This window comes from Diabrotica virgifera, chromosome 5 (genome assembly GCF_917563875.1).
Source record: "Diabrotica virgifera virgifera chromosome 5, PGI_DIABVI_V3a".
Taxonomy (NCBI): domain Eukaryota; kingdom Metazoa; phylum Arthropoda; class Insecta; order Coleoptera; family Chrysomelidae; genus Diabrotica; species Diabrotica virgifera.
The window spans coordinates 32,620,744-32,646,231 of record NC_065447.1 but is presented as its reverse complement, the minus strand read 5'-3'; the positions used below and the strand labels follow the sequence as shown (position 1 = coordinate 32,646,231).

Sequence of the window (25,488 nt, the reverse complement as noted above, 5' to 3'; positions counted from 1 at the left end):
ATTTTAAAGCATCCTTAAACGACTAAATAAACCCGTTCGGTGCTACTTGGGTACCCCCCTAAAATACCTTTAAGAATCTTCAAAATCTGTAAAAGATTTTTTGGTGAAACCAATAGACAAAATTATACCCTGTTCGTGACACTTCAGCAGCCAAGGTACTGAAGCGTTTTTTCGACAGGTAATACATATAGAAACAAACTGTAACCATTTCCTGCGTAGGATCTAGCGGCCATTTTGATTTATAAACAATTAACTGTCAAAAAATGGCATTTTCCTTTTTTTTTCAAATCAACGGAAAGCAGTGATATAAATAAATTATGATTTTTTTAGTACAAATATCTTCGATATTATGGAAAGTGCTTTGAAATGATGTATTGCAAAGTTTGATATACTCACTTATTGTTAATATAATTGCGAAAAAAGTCAAAATTGCAAAAAATTTTTTTTCGCAATAACTGTTGAAAAAATTAGTTTACAGCTCTGAAACCTTTGTCAAATAAGGTTTCTTTGGTCCTTAATGGGTGATAAAAATTTCAAAGCGATTCATTTAATTGTTTAAATTTTATTCAAATTGTTTTTCCCAGAGAACATTTTTTTGCAATAACGTAAGTCAGGAAAAAATGACGTTAGGACCATTCCACAGGTATCAAACTAAAGGGCATGAGCTACATTTTCAATATGGTTTAAAAAAGTGAATAAAAAATGCATTTATTAGTAATAAATAATTATGCAAAGTATCGTCAATTTTTCTTTATAAACTTTTTGAGTAACTTTTTTTTTTTTAAATTAACTTTTTTACCCTCTTTTAAGTGTACAACTACCGAGTAATATTATTTATATCATAATTGATACAAAATTTTAATAAATATATATAATTCCTTATACAGGGTGTTTCATTGGGAAACGGAAATACTTTAATGGTGAATAGAGGTCACCGAACCGGTTCTATATATAGTACATTTCTTTCCCTATCGACTTTTATAACCGAGTTACAGGGTGTTTTATCGATTTTGCCCATTTCTTTCCTAAGCCATAACTTTAGAACCACCCTGTATATTTTTTGATATTTGGTACACATATGTCTCATTCAAAGCCAAAACGATCGACATACTAACCATAAGAAAAATCCAGGTCCGGATTAACAAAAAATTATAAAGTAATTGTGACCTTAAAACAACACCCTGTATATTGAAATTTTGAAAATCTTTTTGCATATTTGAAAAGAGCACAAAAAAGTAAGTTTAATGGTTCACTTCAATTTTTCGGCCAAACAATTTTATGACTTTAATTTTGAAATTATATTGAATTTTTTAGGAACTTTGACATTACAAAGCAGATATTATTAACTTTTAGTTATAAATTATTAAAGTTAATGAATAAATAATAATTTTAAAAATAATCAATACTTATTAACCACATTGGAACGACCCAATTACTAATGACAAGAAAAATCCAGGTCAGGATTAAGAAAAATATAAAGTAATTGTGACCTTAAAACAACACCCTGTATATTGAAATTTTGAAAATTTGTTTGTGTATTTTAAAAGAGCATAATAAACTGCGTTAAAAGGACCATGTCAAATTTTTGCGCAGATAATTTAATTACGGCAATTTTGAAATCATAGTGATTAATTCTGTCAAGGTCACAAGAAGCTACCAGAAAAATGAAGAACAATCCCAATGTACTTAGAAAATCGATTCGAAATATTTTAAAACGAGCAAGGAGATGCATCGAATAAAATGGCGGACATTTTGAGCAACTGTTATAGTTCAAATATTTTTAATTTATGTTAAATTGTTGAACTGTAACAAATTTTTTTTTATTAGATATAGCAGTTTTTTTAATTCTTTACCAAATCATTAAAATATCACAATTCTCGCAATTCTAATTTTTAATGATGTGCATATAGCTACAAATCCAGAGAATATATGAAGCCAGCGTAGTAAAGAAGTATTTTTAAAATAAGTATTGATTCATTAACATTACATTATTATTAAAAGTTAACAATACCTGGTTTTTAATCTCAGAGTTCTTTAAAATTTCCATATAATTTCAAATTGTTGTAATTAAATCAACGGCGAAAAAATTAAAATAAGCCTTTAGATAATCACAGTTTTTCATGCTCTTTTAAAACGTGTAGACAAATTTCTAAAATTTCAATATACAGGGTGTTGGTTTAAGGTCACAATTACTTTGTATTTTTTTCTTAATCCGGACCTGGATTTTTCTTGTCATTAGTAATTGGGTCGTTCCAATGTGGTAAATAAATACTGATTATTTTTAAAATGAGTATTTATTCATTAACCTTAATAATTTATAACTAAAAGTTAATAATATCTGCTTTTTAATGTCAAAGTTCTTAAAAAATTCAATATAATTTAAAAATTAAAGTCCTAAAATTGTCTGGCCGAAAAATTAAAGCGAACCAATAAACTTACTTTTTTGTGCTCTTTTCAAACATGCAAACAGATTTTCAAAATTTCAATATACAGGGTGTTTTTTAAGGTCACAATTACTTTATAATTTTTTGTTAATCCGGACCTGGATTTTTCTTATGGTTAGTATGTCGGTCTTTTGGGTTTTGAATAAGACATATGTGCACCAAATATCAAAAGAATATACAGGGTGGTTCTAAAGTTATGGCTTAGGAAAGAAATAGGCAAAATCGATAAAACACCCTGTAGCTCGGTTATAAAAGTCGATAGGGCAAAACATGTACTATATCTAGAACCGACTCGGTGACCTCTATTATTCACCATTAAAGTATTTCCGTTTCCCAATGAAACACCCTGTATTTTGTATAACAAAATAAAAAGTTTATAAGGAAAGATTTACGATAATTTTGCATAATTATTTATTACTAATAAATGCATTTTTTATTCACTTTTTTAAACCAATTTGAAAACATAGCTCATGCTCTTTCATTTGACACCTGTGAAATGGTTCTAAAGTCATTTTTTTCTGACTTATGTTATTGAAAAAAAATGCTCTCTGGGAAAAACAATTTGAATAAAATTTAAACAATTGAATGAATTGCTTTGAAATTTTTATCACCTATTAATCACGAAAGATCCCTTATTTGACAAACGTTTTAGAGCTGTACACTAGTTTTTACAACAGTTATTGAGAGAATATTTTTTTTTGCAATTCTGACTTTTTTCGCAATTATATTAACAATAAGTGAGGATGTCAAACTTTGTAATAAGTCATTTTAAAGCTTTTTCCCTAATCTCGAAGATATTTGTACTAAAAAAAACATAAGTTTCCCTGTTTCCCATTGATTTGAAAAAAATGAAAAATACCATTTTTTGATACTTAATTGTTTATAAATGAAAATGGCCGCCAGATCCTACGCAGGAAATAGTTACAATTTGCTCTTATAGGTATTACCTGTCGAAAAAATGCTTCAGTACCCTGGCTGTTCAAGTGTCATGGAAAAAACCTTATTACCCTGAACTACAATGATTTTTTACCGATATATTGGTCTATATGACTATAAAAAATACCCTATATATTAAAATCAATGGGAAAATCCCAGTACCTGGCTGTATACCATAATTAAAAAATGATACAGAAGTAAAAACTTCGTTTGTATAATGGTATAAAAAAGTTTTATTAAAAAACATTGAAAGTCATCCAAAAGGATTTGCAAAACGTTTTCAATCTGGATCAGATCATCGTCAGTGCGTTCTGCTTAGCACATGAAACTAGACACTTTTTGAAATAGATTACATCGATAATTATGGTTTGCATAATAGTTGTATGATATTTATAGCGACTCCAAGTCGATGTTAAAAGATTAAATGTGTTAGGAGTGCTCACAGGCAACATGGTTCCCTGCTCGAGAGGAACTTGTGGTTCTTGCCAGTTCAATGGAACTGTTGGTCTGTGTCCATTGAACTGGCAAGAACCACAAGTTCCTATCGAGCAGGGAACCATGTTGCCCTTTGATCACTCATAACACATTTAATCTTTTAACATCGATTTGGAGTCGCTAAAAATATCATACAACTATTATGTAAACCATAATTATCAGTAGTAATTGCACAAGAGCTCCAAAATTATTGAATTTTTCCCGAGTGACACTTTGACAGGTTTAATTTCACGAGCCAAAGGCGAGTGAAATTAGGTTAAAGTGTCACGAGGGCAAAAATTCTATATTAATTTTAGAGTTCGAGTGCAATTTGTTGCGATTATTTCATGAATAAAACTGTTCAAAACCAAAATTTTATTGTAATTTTTTTTATGTAAGTACAAATTAGTACAATTAAACACAAAGTTTTTATAAATATTTGACGATTGAAAGTCATTACTTTTATAATTTTTAAAACATTAATTGTCATTAATGTCACTGAATGTATTTTTTCGTAGCAACGAAGGGCATCTGACGTAATATACTTAACGACGGGCAATTATCAAAAATTATCGATTTAATTCAGATTTCTGTAGCTTTCTATTGGTCAGAATCTCCTATGAATGAAATAATCGATGTAATCTGTTTCAAAAAGTTGCTAGTTTCATGTACTAAGCAGAACGCACTGACGATGATCTGATCCAGATTGAAAATATTTTGCAAATCCTTTTGGATGACTTTTAATGTTTTTTAATAAAACTTTTTTACACCATTATACAAATGAAGTTTTTACTTCTGTATGATACCCTATTATATTCTTTATTATAAACACAAAGTTTTTTTTTAAATGTCGTTTACTACCATTCCCAACTTTTTGATAAATTGTAGAATTATGTTCGCTGTGTTTTTCTAGGCGGCACTAAGACCCTTGAGCTAATTCTCAATGATAAACGTTGCACTCCAGAAATTATTAACAGACCTGACGATAAGGGCAGGACGGCTCTCCATCTTGCCGCCCAGTCAAGCCACAAAAACTGCCTAAGGATGCTCATAGAACAAGGAGGAGACTTGGCGGCCACCGACGAGGATAACGATAGCGTGGCCGACATCATTTTCCAGCAGATCGTTAATCCTGAAATATTTATTACGGAAATACTTGACGATAAGATATATATGAAGCAATTGGAACAATTTAAGTTTAGTTATAACATAGGTGAGTTAAAGGCATGCACTGTACCTACATATACAATAATGAGCGCTCTAATAACCGGCAGAATAAGGCAAAAGATGGAAAACACATTAAGTTGTGAGATAAAAAGGAATGAAACTAGTGGAGGTGGGAGATTTAGCGATAAAAACCAATCAATTTACATTCTACTTACTGTTTCCCATCTTTAGACGTATCGGACGAGTTTGGCAACTGCCACTATATTGTATTACTATATTGTTTCTGTTTAATTTTGTATTAGGGATAGGGTTGTATATTCTTTATTTCAACTGGTTGAATGACTAAAATGTCTATGCCATTAAATAAAAAAAATTAGAGCGCTCATCACTGTATGTAAATTAGTAAAATTTCAAAGTTATGTAGACTGTATTAAGGTGTTGATTAAAGGGGGATTAGAGAGGTATATTAAGTTATAGAGAAAATATCTGGTTATACAAAGTCACTGTTTTACTCGCTTAACGATTAACATCACATATGCCAGTTTCACATGCGGTGGTTGATCGTGGATAAACCTTGAATATATTGGTTGTCCATTTTTCGCATTTCTTTCGCTGGCGCTTATTCTAACTCCAATTTTTTCCTTTTTTCCCCTTCTCTCCTCCAGCTTCTCTTCTCCGAGTTTCATGCCTATCTTTTTCTCCCCTTCTTTTGTTTTCTCTTTCGTTCGTGCTGCTCTCCCTTCTGCCTTTTCCCGTAGGAAGAGACAGCAAGGCGGAGGGAAAAGCAGCCCTAACGATGAATGGCAAAAGCACAAATCAAGAAAAAGAAGATCAAACAAGAGAATAGAAACAACCAGTTCAAAGAAAGAGGAACAGACACAAGTTACAATGCCAGATTAAAGTTGGAGTGCCTCCAGCAAGGGGTAACGGCATTTGAGAAACTCCTATTCGTGGTGCCAAATACAGGGCTAGTCATAAAGAGGGAGGTCGACATTCTTTGGAAATCGGTTGTTCGATTATTCCGAGGAAGTGGACGAAAACAAGAAGAAAGAAGAGGTTCTAAGGAAGTCTATGTACAAGGCATCCAGAGGTGTGCAAACCAACATGTAATCCTTGAATGTTAAGAAGACTTTGACAATGGACGTTCAAGTGGTCCTAGAGAACCAACCTAGAAAGCATTAAACGGAGGGTGGACCCTATCGTGGTCAAGATTGCAATATTCGAGTAAGAGGAGACAATGGAATTCTTAAAAATAAGGATTGGCCGGAGGAGGTCTTCACGAGAACTGTAGTGAAAAAGGGGAACATCTTTAAAATAACAGCAGATGTGGCAGTGTTTTCACCAAGAATGACGAGGACAACAAAGCCATGGACACGATGGATAACGATGGTGGCCTGATCGTTATGAGAATCATGATGTTGGCCCATGAAGATGAAACGTGGTTTGACAAGGCGAAGTATGGATTCAAACTTCTCCCAAATAAGAAGTAAGAGTCCAAACCGGTGAAGTTCCGCAAAATATGCAGGAAATTGATGCAGAAGATGGAGAAGCTGGGAAGAGAAAACGTGGGAATGCATACGCCAGCAACACTTGGAGTTCAGTTGTCGAAGAGAATCCCGGAGATAATAATATGTAATGTAATATATAGTGTGACGTTTATTGGCTCTTTATTCGATATTACAAATTTGAGGTATAAATAACTTGAGGTTTTTCTTAATTAATTAACATATTATGTCTCTTGATACATGTATATAAAATCGCTGCTTTTGTTATTTTTTACAACAAATATATTTTTATACATATGTAGATATGTATGCAAACTATTACTAGCTTCTTCTCTTCTTCTTCTAAGATCAGGCGAGACTCGACCATACTCTGTTTTCCATAAACTATAATAAGCTCTGTTGGCCTCAACGAGGCCAACAGTTTTCTTGTTGGTAGTTTTAGGACACCTTCTGGATCAAACCTCAGTTGACCAGTGAATTCCTGCCTTAGAGCACAAACTTTATTGTCTTTTGTCAGGCTGTTAAGGAGATCTTTGCAGTTTATCACTAGTTTTTATTTCGTGAGTGGGTTCCTTGCTTGGCTATATGTGTAAATGTTGACTCTCTTAACTTTACAGTCTTCATCAATGCAGGCCACCAAAGCAAAAACTTCGGCCTGAAATACAGTTGTATGTTCGCCTAGGCTGTAAGATTTATTATAGTTACATGTTTGGCCAAAAACTTCTGATCCAGTACCATATGCAGTTTTAGATCCATCAGTGATCCTAAATTGTTCTCTAGATTGTGTAAGTATGTTAATATTCTCAGTGAAGATTAGTTCTGGTGTCATAAAGATAGAATACTCAAGTATAGTTTCTGTAGTGTGTGTGTCGCGGCTATAAGATGGCGTTATTAGATATTGTGAATTTTAAGTGTTGTTGCTTTATCTGCTTAAGGCCCTTATGACAGCTCGTGAAGGATCTTTAGCTCCAAGCAAAATTAATAAAAAGGAATGGATGACAAACGAAATTTTGTACCTCATTGAGGAAAGGCGAACAAACAAAACTAACAAGACAAAATAAAAAGAAATGAGCCGAGAAATTAAGAGAAAAATTATAGAAGCCAAAGAGAAGTGGGTTCTGGAAAACTGCAGGGAAATAAAAGGATAGGAAAAAAAGTACGATAGCTTTGACATCCATAAGAAGATCAAAAAAATAACAGGTAAAATAGTGAAACAAGCATCCATCGTGAAAGACAAAAAAGGTAAAATAATTACAGATTGAAATGAAAAACTGAAGAGATGGAAAGAATACATTGAAGAACTGTTTGCAGACGAAAGACCAGAAATAGAAATTTCAGTGCCTAAAATCCTAAGAAGCGAGGTAGAATATGCTATAAGGGACACTAAAGGGGGTAAAGCTGCAGGACCAGATGAAATTCTTGTAGAATTGATGAAATTTATAGACGATGACACACTTAAAATAATGGTGAACCTCTTTAACACAATTTATAAAACAAACACTATATCAAAGAACTGGCTCTTCTCTACTTTTGTCACAATCCCGAAGACGAATAACGCCAGAGAGTGCTCAGATCACAGGACTATAGCACTGATGAGCCACGTATTGAAAGTATTTTTAAAAATAATCCACAAAATAATATTTAATAAATTAGAAGAATATATAAGTGCCACACAGTTTGGATTAAGAAGTGGACTGGGAACACGGGAAGCTTTGATTGGTCTGAGTGTATTAATGCAGAGATGTTTTGATGTAAACCAAGACCTCTATGTAGGTTTCATAGATTTTGAGAAGGCCTTCGATAAAGTCAGACACAAAAAAATGTATGAAATCCTAACATCATCATTAATCATTAACATCATATCCAGGTTGTACTGGGAACAAACAGCAAAAATCAAAGTTGATAATGAGTTAACCGAAGAAATTGAGATTAATCGAGGTGTGCGCCAGGGTTGTGTGTTTTCTTCACTACTATTCAATATATATAGTGAAACAATATGCCAAGAAGCGCTCCTAGATCAAAACATTGGTATGGACATTAACGGAGAGTTAATCAACAATATCTGATACGCTGATGACACGCTAATAGTAACAGATAATCTAGCAAAGGACATCGCACACATCTTATGGAAAATATAATTTTATGGAAAATAAATATAATAAAATTTATACGAATAGATTCGTTTTAAATTAACGGTCAAATCTTATCATTGCGCCAACTCTTAATTATGATTAATTACGGCGCAAATTGCAATTAAAGTTTATCGAAATCGCATTTTTTGAGTCAGTAAAAGTGTCAGTTACAATTACTATTGCTCTGGGTGCTATTCACAAGAGCTTAAACCCCGCTGGGTCTAAGCGGATTAGTGAAACTAATCCGCTGATTTATGGAGTACCGACAATTTGGGTATTTTAAAATATTTTTTCTCTCTCTAACTTATGTACGTACCCATTTGATTTCAGATTTATTTATATCAATTTCTGCTCTTATTATTGAAAATATAGAGTTGGCGCAATGATAAGATTTGACCGTTAATTTAAAACGCATCTATTCGTATAAATTTTATTGAATTTGAGTGACATTATATTTTCCATAAGATGTGTGCGATGTCCTTTACAGTATTTGCTAGAAAACAAAAACACTCCTACCAACAAGTATGGTCTAAAATTGAACATCAAAAAGACTAAATTTATGATTGTAACGAAGAAGATATACTCCAATGTGAATTTAACCATAAATAATAAGCAAGTGGAAAGAGTTACGTCCTACAAATATTAAGGGGTTTGGTTCACTGATACTAATGACCAGACGAGAGAAATTAAGGGGCATATAGAAATAGCGAGACAATCATTTATCAAAATGAAAAAGTTCCTATGCTGCCGGGACATAAATTTGAAATTAAGAACGAAAATGTTAAGGTGCTATCTTTTCTCCCTACTGTTGTACGGCGTGGAAGCCTGGACACTGAAAAAGATAAACACCAAAAACATTGAAATAGAGTGACAAATCAAGATATTTTGCTGAAGATGGGGAAGTAATGTGAAGTCATAAAAACAATGGGGAAGATGGGGAAGTAATGTGAAGTCAAAAAGTACTCCCTGCTAAGGTTCATAATCCAAGGAAAAATCTCGGAAAAAAGAAATGTGGGACGTAGAAGGATTTCCTGGTTGCGAAATTTAAGGGCGTGGTACGGGTGCAGTTCAATACAATTGTTCAGAGCTGCCGCCAACAAAGTTGAGATTGCTGTGATGGTAGCCAACCTCCTATAGGAGACGGTACTGCAAGAAGAAGAAGGTTTATCAGCTATTTTGTAACGTAGACTAATTATGCGACTGTGCACACATCCTTGAGTTATTAGTACCTACATTTTCTGCACTACAGGTAAAATTTTAATGATAGTTTATTTTTTAAACGTCACATTGAAAACTTTCTGCTTTTTAAACTACCTGTCCACCCTGAAACATAATTTTATTATATTTCACTATATAGGTGTATAAATAATTTACAGCAACCTTCAGGCAGGGCAGCACCCGTGACACGGTCACAAACATAATAAAGAAGATATTCCCCGCGGCATAGAGGCAAATTTGTTTTGATCCTGATCCTAATTACTGTGGAAAATTAAGGTTTCGGTGACCGTGACTTCAATCAAATTAGATTATTCGCTATACATATAACTATAATCCTATAGCACATAACCCTAAATCACGATATCATCATGAAAACGGGTCGAATTCTGATTAAATTATTGCCGATTAAGAATTACAACCGGTTGCCGGTTTAATTTGAAACTATTCGTTTAGAGAATAGATGGAAACACGTTTAATAGATTAATATATAGGCCTATGCTATTGGAATTCGTAATTGAAAATGCCGTAATTAAATTTTTACGTCTTTAGAGTCAGGACACATACGAAATTTACTTTTTGATGAGAGGGAGAATCAGCCCCAATACCTGTGAAAATAGAACCACCTATATTATAGTATGTAGGGTAGTGCATATAGATTTTCACTTCGGAAAAAATCAAACAAGATAGAACTTTTTGTAATTTCATTAAGACATTTGTTTTTAATAAACAACATATCAAAAAGTTCTACTCGAGAATTGGGTGCTTCATTTTTTATTAAACAAATGAACTACGAAATTAAATGTTTTTTTAAATAACTCCGAAAATATAAACTTTAGAAAAGAACTAACTTGACCATTGAAAAATTCAGAAAATTTTACAAAAAAAAAACCTTAGAAAAAGAATTTTATAAAATTAAATCTCTATCTTCTATAATTTTTTATTTATAACGCTCAAGTCACCCTTGTCACAAACATTGGCGCACTGTAAACTAGGGTACGGCGAAGTGCACGGCTGAGTTATTTTAATGTAATTCTTTAACCAATGGATGAAATGAAATTTTACATATTGTACATGAAAGAAGAATAATTAGTCTATCTTATGGTTGTAATAAAAAGAAATAAAATGTATGGGCACAAGTACGGTGAGGGCGGAAAATAAGCCTTACATGGATTTTGTTTAAAAATGATTTAAAAATGTGTAACTAATACAATTTTTCTTATAAATCCCTCAATTTTGCACAGCTTAACTTTCAAGCATCTTACTAAATGATGTTTAATTTAAAAAAGATTTCAAAAATTTGATTCGAAAAAATGATATGACGTCTCAAAAAATGTAATTTTTGAAATCTTCGTTGTTTTATAGAATTAACACCATTTTAAGACGGTATTACTCAAGTTTGAACCGATTTATTACAGTTTTATAAGTGCTTTGTTAAAGCCTGGGATGTAGTCTTTAAAATGCACTGAATTATTTTACTATAGAGATGAAATAGACTATTCATTTTTAAGAAAACTAAGTAAGATAACAAAAATGTAATACAAAAACCGAAAATTACCAGCTAAAAAAATGTTTTTACAAAGTGATCAAAACTTTTTTCTGTAAAACTTACCTAAAATACATTTAATATTAAGCTTTAAAAACAATAAATGTTCGGCAAAAAATTTTTTTTAGCTTTTATACAGTATGTCTGCGTAACTTGGAACCTATTGATAACTTTTTTATTATCAGTTTTACGAAAAAAAGTTATTCCTTATAAAATACTCTGCTTCGTATATTATCTAAGATGCAATCACCAAATATCAAATTTAATTAATTTTATACGAGGTATGCCAAAAATATGAATTTCACTCAAGAGTAAAGTACCGTTATATTTCACAACATCGAAAATTGTTATTAAGAAAAGTTGTTTGGAATTAAAAAATTTGTTTTAGTGTTCATTTACATCCTTCTAATTAAAATACCGTGAATAATAAAGGCACTTAACTCTTAAGAAAAATTCATATTTTTTACATACCTCGTATAAAATTAAAAAAGTTTGACATCTGATGGTTGTATCTTAGGTTTTTGACCAGGGAGAGCATTTTATGAATATTAACTTTTTTTGTAAACCTGATAATAAAATAGTTATCATAATTGTAATAAAATGATTACAAGTATCCGTAATTTTAGAAAAAATTGAAAAATTTTTTTCGATTAGAATGATGTAATTTTATATTTAAACATAGTTTTTAATTTAAAACAACTTTTCATAATAGCATTTTTTGATATTCTGGAATATAAATGTACTTAACTCTTTAACGAAATTCATATTTTTGACATAACTCGTATAAAATTCATAAAATTTGATATCTGATGGTTGAGTTTTAGATTTTTAACTGTCCAGAGCATTTTACGAAGAATAATTTTTCTTCGTAAAATTGATACTTAATAAAAAAGTTTTCCATGTGGTTCCTAGCTACGCAGACATACTGTATAAAAGCTTCTGTATAAGAATTTTCAAATTGCAATGCCATATTCGGATTCAGCATAATCAAAAACTAAATAGAAACATAATTGATCAAAGTAAAATGATGAATTTAACGATATTTCTAAAATTATTTATACAAAACAATTGTTATTGTTTAAACAATTAATTAACAATTATCGGCCTAATCTGCGAGTATAACTTTTTACTTTAACATGTATGTAAACTAAAAAAAGAAGTTTTAGAAAAATATAAGCTTGTTTGCATTTTTCCGAAACAATGCATATTTTCGTTCTAATTGCACTCCCCTATGGTATATAATATATAATATAACTAGACCCAAACCCAGACATCCAAAGTGAAAGTTATCTTTCAACACCAAATTGCTCTATATGGTCCACATATTGTTCAGTAAAAAGTTACACCACTTGGAGCGTCGGGTTGGGGGGAGGTGGGGTAGAAGTCAGTCAATTAGGAGTTTTTTACGTTTTCGTCAATATTTCTAAACCTCTAAGCGGTTTAGCGTGAACAATATTCTATACAAAAATTTGAAACGAAATTTTACTGCTGGAAAGATATTCATGCGACATTGTCTAGTTAAGATTGGGTTTCTCCGTACCAGAGATTTATATGGCCTAGGCCTGTAAGTAGAAGCCTCTTGGTGAGGTTGACGTTCTTTCAAGTACTTATCAGGAACATACCACCGGCCGAATTAGTTTGTTCAGTAATAATATTATAATTTGTCTAAACAATATAAAAAATATGGAAAACCACCACTTTACACTTTACACCCTCTGTAAATCCGGAACCGTTGATTTTAGAACAATTATGCACAGGACCTTTTCTGCGTTTCAAATTTAATGTAGAATATTTTTGTATAGAATATTGTTCACCAATTTTCATCAATATTGCTAAACCTAAGCGGATTAGCATATTGACGAAAAACGTAAAAAAGTACTATCCCCCCCCCCCAAACCCAATGATTTCATGTTTGTCATACTTGAGGCTCATTCATCAGTTTTTGTTTTTGGTTCAACTTTTGAATTATAAAATTATAAGAAATTGTTAAGTTATTACAATAAAACATGTCTAAAATCATAGTTTAAGTTTATTACTTGATGTAGTAAAGATATAATTTTAAGTTTCAAGAAAAAATCTGTAATAAAGAAGGTAAATTTAGTGGCAAATAAATTTTATGTCTTCTTTCACGTTGACTGTTACCGTCACAAATACCTCTTTATTGCCAATTAAACTTTTATCTCCTGTGTCACTTTAAAGTAGTCTTAAAGTATTTCTGTACTATATTCTGAGGTGGGTAATGTTAAAAGACTTCTAGTCTTCTAGCTCGAGCTGTAAAAGCTTTTAGTCGTATGCTATTTTGCTTGTGAATAATATCGTATCAGCCGTAAAAATTCTACAAATGTGAATGTGAAATTTTATGTTAATATGACTGAAAATTATTTAACGTAGTTTTTTGTGCTAATTTTATTCAATTCCTCCATAACTAATTTCAGACAACAACAGAAGAATCTGATCTAGTCATAAAGAGACTAGATGAGGTAAGCCTCTATCTGAAAACTATCTATCTCTATCTAACTAGCCAAAAACTTTCATATTTCGACATGGTTCTCTCACTGTTTTCCTATATACAAAGCTGCTATAAAGTCTATAATGCCATACACCGCAGAAACTACACCAGAAACAACCAAGACCAAAAGATTGCAGTTGGGAAGGCTCTTCTAGATAGGGAAATAAACATTTGGGATGGACGATATTAAAGGATGGAGGCTATAGGATGGAGGCTAAACATAAACAAAAATTTAATAAAACATTAGTGTAATGTAAGAACGGAAAATGATGAGAATCGCTCGAGATAAATAACCAACGGGACGGAGAAATATATACCGACCCAGAAAAATGTAAAGCAATGTAATTGGAATAAGTAAAAAAGGAGAATACAGAGAAATAGTGAAGGTTAAAGACATAGTGACATATGAAATACACAAAATCTACATAAATGAATGATGGTCAGGTCTTATGACGAAAACTTTGAGATATAGATAGATTAGAGGAATATTATTTATAATGGTACCAAGGGCAGAAATACGTAGCAGATAAAACTACAGATTTCTTGGTTTTACTGAAGTAAAGTTAGTAACCGTTGATGAAACCTGGTACCCCTACTACCACCAGAGAACAAAATGATCTCACGTCATTAGAATGTAGCCGAAAAAATGCCCTAAAGGGGTCAAGAGTTGAATAATAGGTCGAAAAGATCACTATAACAATAATTTGGAATTGTAAAGGCATACTTTTAATTGCCTGTCTTGAGATGCAAGATACAAGATTCCGTACTTTAGAACAAGATTAAAAGTACAACTATCTTGGCACAAAATTAATCACATAAACGAGTACTCCAAAGAAATCAAAGTTTGAATAGAGAAAGCACGAACAAATTTCAATAAAATGAGAAAGGTAGTTTGTGCAAGAGGACTGGAATTAGACTAGAGAGATAGGCTGGCAAGGGGTTATATTTTTTCCACTCTGCTTTACGGGGTAGAAGCATGGACACTTAACACATCGACTACTAAAAAGTTGGAAGAATTTTAACTGTGGGTTTATAGAGGAATCCTGAAGATATCATGGACCGAGCATTTAACAAATAACGGTCATGAGAAGAGTCAAAAAAATAATGAAACTATTGGATACCATCAAGACACGAAAGCTGCAATACGGGGGGCATGTTATGCGTAATGAGAGATACAACATACTTCAATTAATTATTATACAAGGGAAAATCCAGGACAAGAAAAGTATAGGAAGGAGAAGAATCTCATGGATGCGTAACTTGAGGGAATGGTACGGATGTAAATCAATCGAACTATTCAGAGCAGTAGCATCTAAGGTCAGAATAGCCATGATGATTTCCAACCTCCGTTGCGAAGATGGTACCCAAGGAAGAATATCCTGGGATAAAAAATGATAAAACTATCAATAACCAATACTCTTGTGCATTATTTCATAAACTCAAGCAGAAACTTAGTGATTAGCAGCCTCATATGCAGAAGAAAAAAGTGTTGTTTCTTCGAAACATTGCTTTTCCATCCAGCTTAATTTCCTGATTTGGCCTCCTGCGATTTTTTCGTGATCAAAAATCTAAAGAGATGGCAAATGGCACATAAATAAAAAATTCACCTCAAAAGAAGAGATAATTGACAAAACAAACACCTATTTTGCACAGCCTCTTGAAATGTATTATTAGAAAACCTGTCGAATAAAATAAAAGTATTTGCTGGAAAAAGATGTTTTTTATTTTAAGAGGGTTACTTAATATATTATTATTATTGTCTATCAAAATTAAATCCATAAATTCAACTAGGTACTTTACTAAAACATTCCAAATATAGGACTTATGTATTGTCGTCATTTATATTTGAAATTATAAATACTTCAAAAGAAAAAACTGGAATTCATGTATAAACCGATTTGTCTTAGAACTTATATCTCTAACGTCTGCTCGTCCAAATGAATTATAACTCGGAATCAGAACTAACATTATTCACCATCACTTTAAATTTCATAAAATTCTTACGACAGTTCCGTCTTCATAACTCAAAAAATTCTTCGAGACTTTTTAAAGTAATCACTTAAATCGCAAAAAGTGACAATTGCAGCGTTGTTTAATTTCAAGCACTTTATCTTTTTTCCAGATTTCAGTGTTCTGGCTCCCAAAAAGTGCGGAAGACAAATGGAAGTAATCTCCAACATGCTTGTAGCAGCCTCAGAGGAAGAAAAAATAGAAGTTTTACAACATCCGCTTATTGGTAAAAAATCATGGCTCGTATTTTATTTGTTACAAACTTAAAACAAGAAAGATGCGGAAGTGTATTAGAAGCGTATGATGTGGGTAAACGAGGTTCATCCTAAATAGAAACACAGGGAGAATTTATACTGCTTAACTGACTTTAAAAATTTCTTTTTAGCCAATCAATATTATTCATTTCAATACTAGTCGGAGAGATAGAAGCGGATTTTGTGCGTGATAAATAATATGGAAAAACTGTACGGGGATAGGTTGAATTAGTTAAGTACATGACTTTCCCCAATGTCCTGAAAACGAGAGTGGGGGACAAGGGTAGTTATAAGGGGTCAAAATCGCGGTTTTTATTATTTTTTTTTTGTGACGATCGTGATCGAGATAGTGCACCAAATTTTGGAAATAAGTAGGTCATGACGTAACTAAGTAAACTCTCCAGGGGTGGAACGCTTCGTGGCCGACAAGGGGGTGGAGGTAGGGGTGAATATAAAAAAGTTAAGGGTTTTTTGCGACGTTCGTGGTTGAGAGAGTGCACCAAAATTTGGGAATAAGTAGGTCATGACATAACTAAGTAAAATCCTCAGAGCCGGAGACCATAGACGTGGAGGGAGGTAGTTATAAGGGGTTGAATTCGCGGTTTTATTATTTTTTTTTGACTATGCACAACATTTGTCCCCCACGTAGCGTTCCGCCCCTGGAGATTTTACTTAGTAATGTCATGATCTACTTATTCCCCAAATTTTGGTGCACTCTCTCGATCACGAAAGGCAAAAAACCTCTTATATTTTTATTCTCACCCCTGCCTACCACCCCTTTGTACCCCAAGCAGCGTTCCGCCACTGGATATTTTACTTAGTTACGTCATGACCTACTTACTCCAAAATTTTGGTGCACTATCTCGATCATGAGCGTCAAAAAAAAATAATAAAAACCGCGACTTTGTCCCCTTATAACCACCCTCGTCCCCCACTCTGGTTTTCTGGCCGTTTGGGAATGTCATGTACACTACACAACTAATCCAACATATCCCCGTATAGTTTTTCCATACTACTTATCACGCACAAAATCCGCTCCTAGCTCTTAGACTATACTGGCTAATAGATTTTACAAGTTTTACTGGATGTTCAGTAAGTTTTGCGGTTTGATAAGAGAAGGAGCCGCTACTTCTTCTTCTTAAATTGGTTGGCTACTACAATTGCAAACTCTTTTCTGTCTTCAGCTGTTCAAAATTTAGCGCTGTCCATTGCCGGATATTTCTGAACCACGATAGTCTTTTCGTTGCTATTCCTCTCTTTCCCTCGATATTTCCTTTCACTACAAGTTGAGCATATTTGTAATTAGTATTTCTCAGTATGAGGCCAAGGTATGATGTTTTTTTAACTTTCACTGTTTTGAAAAGTTCTATTTCCTTGCCTACTCTATGCAGCACTTCTTTGTTTGAGATATGCGATGTCCATGAAATTTTGAGGATTCTCCGGTAGATCCACATTTCAAAGGCCTCCACTTTACTTACAGTTGATGTTTAAAGGGTCCATGTCTCTAATGTACACAGAAGAGTCGATCAGACATAGCATTTTGATAAACGTAGTCAAATTTTGAGGTTTATTCGAGAATCACGAAGCAGTCTTTTGGTTTTTTCAAAAGATTTTCTGGCCTGTTCTATTCTTGATCTTATTTCTATATCAGGATTTAGGCTGCTATCGATCCAACATCCCATGTACTTAAATTTATTGACCTGTTCTAAAATGTGCCATTTATTGGGAATAATATTATTGGGCAGTGTAAGCAATATTTTAACTGATGTATTTATTTTCAGAAAGCTATGTTCACAATGAGTGGATGGATGCCTCATTTGCTTACAATGGAACAAGAACACATTCGAATGCGACTTTCTCAACAATATATAATAGGCGAGTGGGAGATACCCCTAAAATGACCAGGTACTGATCAGGGAGAGGTGAATGGCTAATTTGATTCATACTTTATATTTTTGAAGGTGCTGAAAACGAAAATGAGGTTTATATTAAATTTTATGTGGGGGAACATTGTCAAAATCTCAATTTTAACCTAAAAATAAAATAAGAAATTACGTTTTTTTGCGTTTACCTTGCTACAACTCTGTTCAATTTTATTTATTTTTTCTGAAATTTTTACAGTTCATAGCCCTAACATTTCTGAAAACAACGGTGCTTTAAGCTTTAGTTCTTATTCTGACAAAGGTTATGAATATTTCAAAGGAAACGGTGCGGATTTGTGCATTGAAAATTTTAGTCGCAAAAGATGAGTGACGAAATTTAAAATTTATTCTTTTAATCACATTTATGTTAAAATAGAAAGTACAAAGAAGTTTTCTGGAAAATTTTTGATCACAATATTTTATAGAAAAAAAATAGTGCAGCTTTTATTATCGACATTAGAAATCCCCAATCTAACGGTTATTTTTCGAGATACTGACCATGGGTGGTGAATGGCTAATTTTGGTCTTAGATTATGTTTTTGACGGTGCTGAAAACGAAAATGAAATTTATTTTAAATTTTAGGTCGGGGAATACTCTCAAAATCGCAATTTTATCATAAAAATAAAATAAAGTGAAATCACGTTTTTTGCGTTTAACTCGCTACAACTCTGGTCGATTTTAATATTTTTGTCTAAGGTTTGTACACTATATTTTATGTTGCTCACTTTTTTGAAGACAACGGTATCTGCTTTAAGATTTTAGTCTTATTCTAGTAAAAGTTATGAATTTTTTAAAGTACAAGGTGCAGATTCGTGAATTGCAAAGTTTAATCGCAAAAGTTAAGAGGCAAAATTTAAAATTTATCTTATGTTAAAACATAGAGTACAAAGATGTTTTCTGGAAAGTTTTAGTTACAAATGTGTAATAGAAAAAAAAATGGCGCAACTTTAAATATAGACGCTATACATCCCCAAAATAACGCTTATTTTTCGACGAAGGTGAATGGCTAATTTTAGTCTCATTTTATGTTTTCGATGGTACTGACAATGAAAAACAGGTTTATTTTGAATTTTATGTGACGGAACATTGTCAAAATTACAATTCTAACCTAAAAACGAAAAAAAGTGAATTCACGAATTTTTAGGTTAAACTCGCTACAACTCTGTTCCTCTGAAGCTATTTCCTTGTGGCATTTTTTAATCAACTATTTCTAATGGGAATAAGCCACAATTTTACCAAAAAAAAAATGATTTTATTAACGTTTCCAAGCCCAAATCGGGTTTCGTTGTCAAAATACAAAATACTACTCATTCAAAAAACAGCAGTATTTTGTATTTTGACAACGAATCCCGATTTGGGCTTCGAAATGTTAATAAAATAATTTCTTTTTTGTAAAATTGTGGCTTATTCCCATTATAAGTAGTTGATTAACTCTGTTCCGTTTTATTATTTTTTCTAAAATTTCTACGGCATATAGTTCTTACCTTTATGAAGACCATGAAAGTAAGTGTAGCCTATCAGTTTTTTTTATAAAAGTTACCTATGAATTTTTAAAAATAAAAGGTGCAGATTCGTGAATTGCAGAGTTAAATCGCAAAAATTAAGTAACAAAATTTAAAATTGATTTATTTGATTACGTTTATATTAAACGATAGAGATCAAAGAAGTTTTATGGGGAGTTTTAGGTCTAGATGTGTTATAAAAAAAATATGGTGCAACTTTAAATTTTAAGAAAAACGTGGTTTTACTTTTATTTATTATTAGGGCAAAACTGCGATTTTGACAATTTTCTCCGACCTAAAATTTAAAATAAACTTGATTTTCGTTTTCAGCACTATCAAAAATATAAAGTATAACCAAAATTAGCCATTCACCACCAGTGATCAGTACCTATTTCGAAAAATTAGCGTTATTTTGGGGATTTATAACGTAGATGTTAAAAGTTGCACCATTTGTTTTCTATAAAATATTTTGATCCAAAACTTTCCAGCAAACTTCTTTGTACTCATGTCTTAGTTTTGAATTTGATTTAAAATCTATATTTCAAATTTTGTCAGTCAAATTTTGCGACTAAATTTTGCAATTCACGAATATGCACCTTGTACTTAAAAGACTCATAACTTTTACTAGAATAATACTAAAAGCTTAAAGCAGAAACCATTGTCTTCAAAAAAGTGAGAGATATATTTAGAAAAAAAAATATTAAAACGGACGGAGTTAAAGCGAGCTAAACGCAAAAAAGTGATTTAATTTTTTTATTTTTAGGGTACAATTGCAATTTTGAGAATATTTCTCCAACTAAAATTTAAAATAAATTTCATTTTCGTTTTCATCACGGTCAAAAACATAATCTAAGACCAAAATTAGCCATTCTCCACCCATGATCAGTATCTCGAAAAATAAGCGTTACATTGGGGATTCCTAATGTCGACATTAAAAGTTGCACTCTTTTTTTTATATAAAACATGTTGATTTAAAACTTACCAGAAAACTTTTTTGTACTCTTTACTTTAACATAGACGTGATTAAGAAGCAAAATTTTAAACTTCGTCACACAACTTCGGCACAAATCCGCACCTTTTCCTTTCAAAAACTGATAACCTTTATAAGGATAAGAATAAAAGTTTGAAACCGGTACCGTTGTCTTCAGAAATGTTAGAGATATAGGTATACTGTAAAAATTTTAGAAAAAAATATTAAAATCAAACAGAGTTGTAACGATGTAAACGCAAAACGTGATTTCATTTTTTTTTATTTTTAGGATAAAATTGCGATTTTGACAATGTTCCCCCACTTAAATTTAAAAATAAACTTCATTTTCGTTTTCAGCACCCTCGAAAATATAAAGTATGAATAAAATTAGCCATTCACCCCTCCGTGGTCAGTATCTCGAAAACTAAGCGCTTTTTGAGGGTGTCCCGCTCGTGTATAAGGATTTTCTAAAGAATAAAGTAGATTTTGTGCATCGATTCGTCACTATGGATGAGAATAAAACCTAGTCAGGTCTATAACCATGATCTTGAATAGAAACAAGAAGCTAAGGGTGTAGTGAACCTGGTTCTTCGACTCCGAAACGAGTCCGTGTCCAGAAATCGACCAAGAACGTGTTAGCTTCAGTTTTTTGGCATTCGAGAAGATATTATTGTTTATGGATTACTTGAGAACTGGCAAAACAATAACTTTTGGATTAGTATTGTAACCTTTTACAGCAGATGAATGAAAAAATTCATGAAGAAAGGCCAGTTTGCAGAAGAAAAAATTATTTTTCATTAGGAAAATTTACCGTGTCATATACAGTTTAATAATGGCTAAAATCCATAAATTAGAGTTCAAGTTTTTGGAGCATCCACCGTATTTATCAGATTTGGACCCTAGCGACTTCTATCTGTTTCAATTCTTAAACAAATTCATGCGTGGAATGCGTTTTTATCAACTGATGAAATCATATCGGTATCCTGATGAGGTTTTATCAATATGTTACACTAGGTTCGCTTTCAAGATGCAGTAGATATAAACAAACCAAGACACGTTAAATGCCACTAGGAACACAACCGAATCATATTTTACAATGTATATACATTGTAAATCCCAAATCATGATTTCCAAAGTTTATACATTGTAAATTATGATTCGGGAGTGCTACTAGTAGCATTTAACGTGTCTCGGTTTGTTTATTTCTACTGCATCTTGAAAGCGAACCTAGTGTAGAATCTCTTATTTTATTTTGTCTTCTTTTTGGAATTAGTTGTAACGGAAGTAGGATTAAAAAACTTTGATAAAAAATGCCCTATCAAAGTACTAGCTCTAATACTTTCGCATCCTAATGTACTAGCGGTAAAATAATATAAATGAAAATGAATAAAATAATTAATTTATCTTTAAATTTTCAGAACTCTACCTCATGCTTAAATGGGCAAGAATATGCTACTTTTTCTACTTGTGGATCTCTGTCTATTTCATCTTCGCAACGAGTATGGGGTTATACATTATGCTAATTATCCATCGAGCAAAGAATATTGAAGGATTTAAAACAGCTCTAAAAGTTATCGTAATTTTTACAGCTACGGGGCTATTGTGCCACGCAGTTTTACAGGTAAAACTTATAACATTGATATTATTTTCGACTAGTAGGTATACATTGTTATAAAAACTATTAAAACCTTATTTTAAATGTATTAAAATATATCATAAAATCTCACGCAGGACTATACCCGACTGTATTCACTAATTTCATAACGGATTTTCACAAAACTCCAGAGGAAGTTATTAACAACAGTCTTACTGGGCACCAAGTAATTTGTAGGCTCTTTCAGGTGCCATATTCGTGATTAACGAACTCAAAAACCCTCTAGTAAAAAATTGGACTCACTTTATTAATCTCCGAGTTCGAATTCATCGAGATACGAATTTTCTAACTTTGACTATGTACTTAAAAATGCATTTTTCGAATGCACAAAATATGCAGTTATACATTTTTTGATGATCGGATATAATTCGTTACAAAACATTGATTCTGTATTATTTCATATCCTCGACTATACCGATAATCAAGAAACTTTGCACGAGCTGCCTAATTAAAAAAAAACGATTCTTAACTATGTTTTTAAGAAATGCCAGAATCTTATTAATATTTACTATCCATATTTACGTGAACTTTGAAGTTTGCGACCATTATTTTTATTTTAAGGTGATACAGTAGCGATCATCAGGTTGCAAAAACGCGTTCCAAGATTGCGGCTGTAATTTTGAATATTTTTTCGACATATTTGGCACACTTATTCGTAATATAATAAAGAATGGCGGTACAGGGCCCAATTTGAAAAATATATTAATATGTGGGAATTACTTTGTAATTAATAAAATATTAAAAAACAAGCCTGTACCGCCATTAAGAAGAACAAAAAAATATACTTTCTTCAAATAAACTTATATATCCGATGCCTAGATTTTGTGTCATTTTGGAACTACTAAAATTTTATATTTCATTAGTAGTTCCAAAATGACACAAAATCTAGGCATTGGGTAAAAAATTTATTTGAAGAAAGTGTATTTTTTTGTTCTTCTTAATGGCGGTACAGGCTCATTTTTTTAATATTTTATTTAATTACAGAGTAATTTCCACATATTAATATATTTTTCAAATTGGGCTCTGTACCGCCATTCTTTATTATATTACGAATACGTGTGCCAAATATCTCAAAAAAATATTAAAAATTAGAGCCGCAATCTTGGAACGGGTTTTTGCTACCTGTTAATCGCTACTGTTTCCTCTTAAGGCAAACATTTTCTTGTGTTAACGACTTAGACCAGAGGCACAGAGGCTTCCTATAAAGGTGAAGGAAATTATTATAAGGAAATATTTTAAGGAAATATAAAGAATTTTTATATACAGCGATGAGCGCGCTAATATCCAGTAAAATAACGAAAAACATGAAAAACATATTAACTTGTGAGATAAAAAGGGATAAAACTAGTAGAGGTGGGGAAATTAGCGATATAAATTTACATTCTGTTGATTCTTTCCCACCTTTTGACGTCTCAGAGGAGTATGTTAACTAAAACTGTTACTGTCACAGTGGTAGTTGCCAAACTCGTCCGATACGTCTAAAGGTGACAAAGAATCAATATAATGTAAATATATAGGTTTCTATCGCTAAATTTTCGACCTCCACTAGTTTCATCTTTTTATCTCACAACTTAATATGGTTTTCATCTTTGGCGTTATTTTGCTGGTTATTAGCGCGCTCGTCACTGAATTACAAGTAATAATAATAGATTTTTTAAATTTAGGTGTGAAATATTTACATACCCTGTAATTAAAGTTGAAACACAAAATTTCTGTTTGGAGCTTTTCTTACCTGAAACAAGAATCAAATATAAAAAACAGAGGACTACAAAATATTTAACACATAAATCAAAAAGAGAAAGGGCTCCAAAATATGTAAGAGAAATACAGGGTGAGGCAGATTAGGAATATCTCGAGAACTAAAAGTAACTGGATCCTGAAAAGTTTAATTACGGGGTTTTGAAGGGTGAACTGTTTAATAAAAATATCTTCATTTATTTGCTACTACCGCTTATACCGGAAGTGGCTTATAATTTCGTCTTTTTTTTAAATAGGACACTCTATATATTTTTACATTTTAGGATTCTCATCGATGTCTTATTTCTTCAAATATGAGGCTTTGTAACATTATAGGGTAGTTTAACTTTCGGATGACCAAGCGGGGGAAATTGTGACCACAGCATTAGTTTTTCTTTAATTAATTCAAAAGTATTTTTAATTTTTAACTCATTATTTTTTTATTTGACTTTAATATCATTCTAGATATTCTCATATTTTGAAATAAAAAAAATTCCCTATATTTTACGAATCAAAAATATATTCTGAAGTTGATGTTTAGTAAAATAGCGTCTATTATGTGTAATTACAAGTAGTTTTACGCTAATGACGTCGACTTTGCAAAGTAACAAGACACTTACTCGACATACACACTACACATGACACTAATACTCATGCTGTGACTGGCTGAATGACATAAAATCCATGCCAAAAAAAATTAAAAATTAAAAAAAAAAAAACTTTATTTTTTTGTTAATTGTCATTTTTGACCTGGGGTCATTCCCCCCCCCCCCCCCCCTTGGTCATCCGTGTAACAAAAAAAGGTTGGTCATCGGAAGGTTAAAAGATAATTACGTTTTTTTTTTATTAATTTCGTAGCAACATTCAGACCCTGTGGAATTGTACTGGTTATTTTGTAGCATTGTACACGTATCTGCCTCCAACATATACATATGTATATGTATGTATTATAATATAAGTAATTCATACAAAAGTATGTGAAGTATAATGTTAGCAAAATTAAAATTATTTGAAAAATTTATTTAAAAAATTTACCTAAAATCGTTTTTTTTAAATACCAACAAAATGCAGTAACCAAAATAAGCATTTTATCATGATCATCATCATCATCATCAACAACTCTTCCATCCATCGTCGAATGAAAGCCTCCCTTAGGTGTGTCCATTCATATCTGTTTGCTGTTTTTGTGCATCCATTCGCGTACATACTAAAATAATACCAATATTTGACTGTTTTTTTCCAATTTTATGACTTGCCAAAAACAAACAAACAAACTATTTTGTATTATTTTGAATTAAATTAATTGACACAAAAAGAAGAATGTATGTAAGTAATTTATTTAACTCAAAATACATTCTACTGCTGACAGAAAACAGAAAAAAATGTTTATTTGATAAATAAACATTGTTTGTTGCTTAAATTCAATATTCAACCTACCAAGAAGCAGATGGGTGGCAGCTTGAACATTGAAATTAAGCAAAAAGCAATGTTTATCCATCAAAAAACATTT

The 25,488-nt window shown here is 31.9% G+C and overlaps 1 protein-coding gene across 4 annotated transcripts in view; it reads left to right on the top strand.

The window, feature by feature from the left end:
• LOC126884982 (transient receptor potential channel pyrexia-like) overlaps window positions 1–25,488 on the top strand; it is a 242,069-nt gene that overhangs the window by 74,829 nt on the left and 141,752 nt on the right. For all 4 annotated transcript variants that reach the window (XM_050651366.1, XM_050651367.1, XM_050651365.1 and 1 more), the window contains 3 exons: window positions 4,768–5,067; window positions 16,051–16,164; window positions 22,006–22,208. In XM_050651366.1, the coding sequence (XP_050507323.1) occupies window positions 4,768–5,067; window positions 16,051–16,164; window positions 22,006–22,208 (617 nt within the window). The remainder of the gene's footprint in view (window positions 1–4,767; window positions 5,068–16,050; window positions 16,165–22,005; window positions 22,209–25,488) is intronic.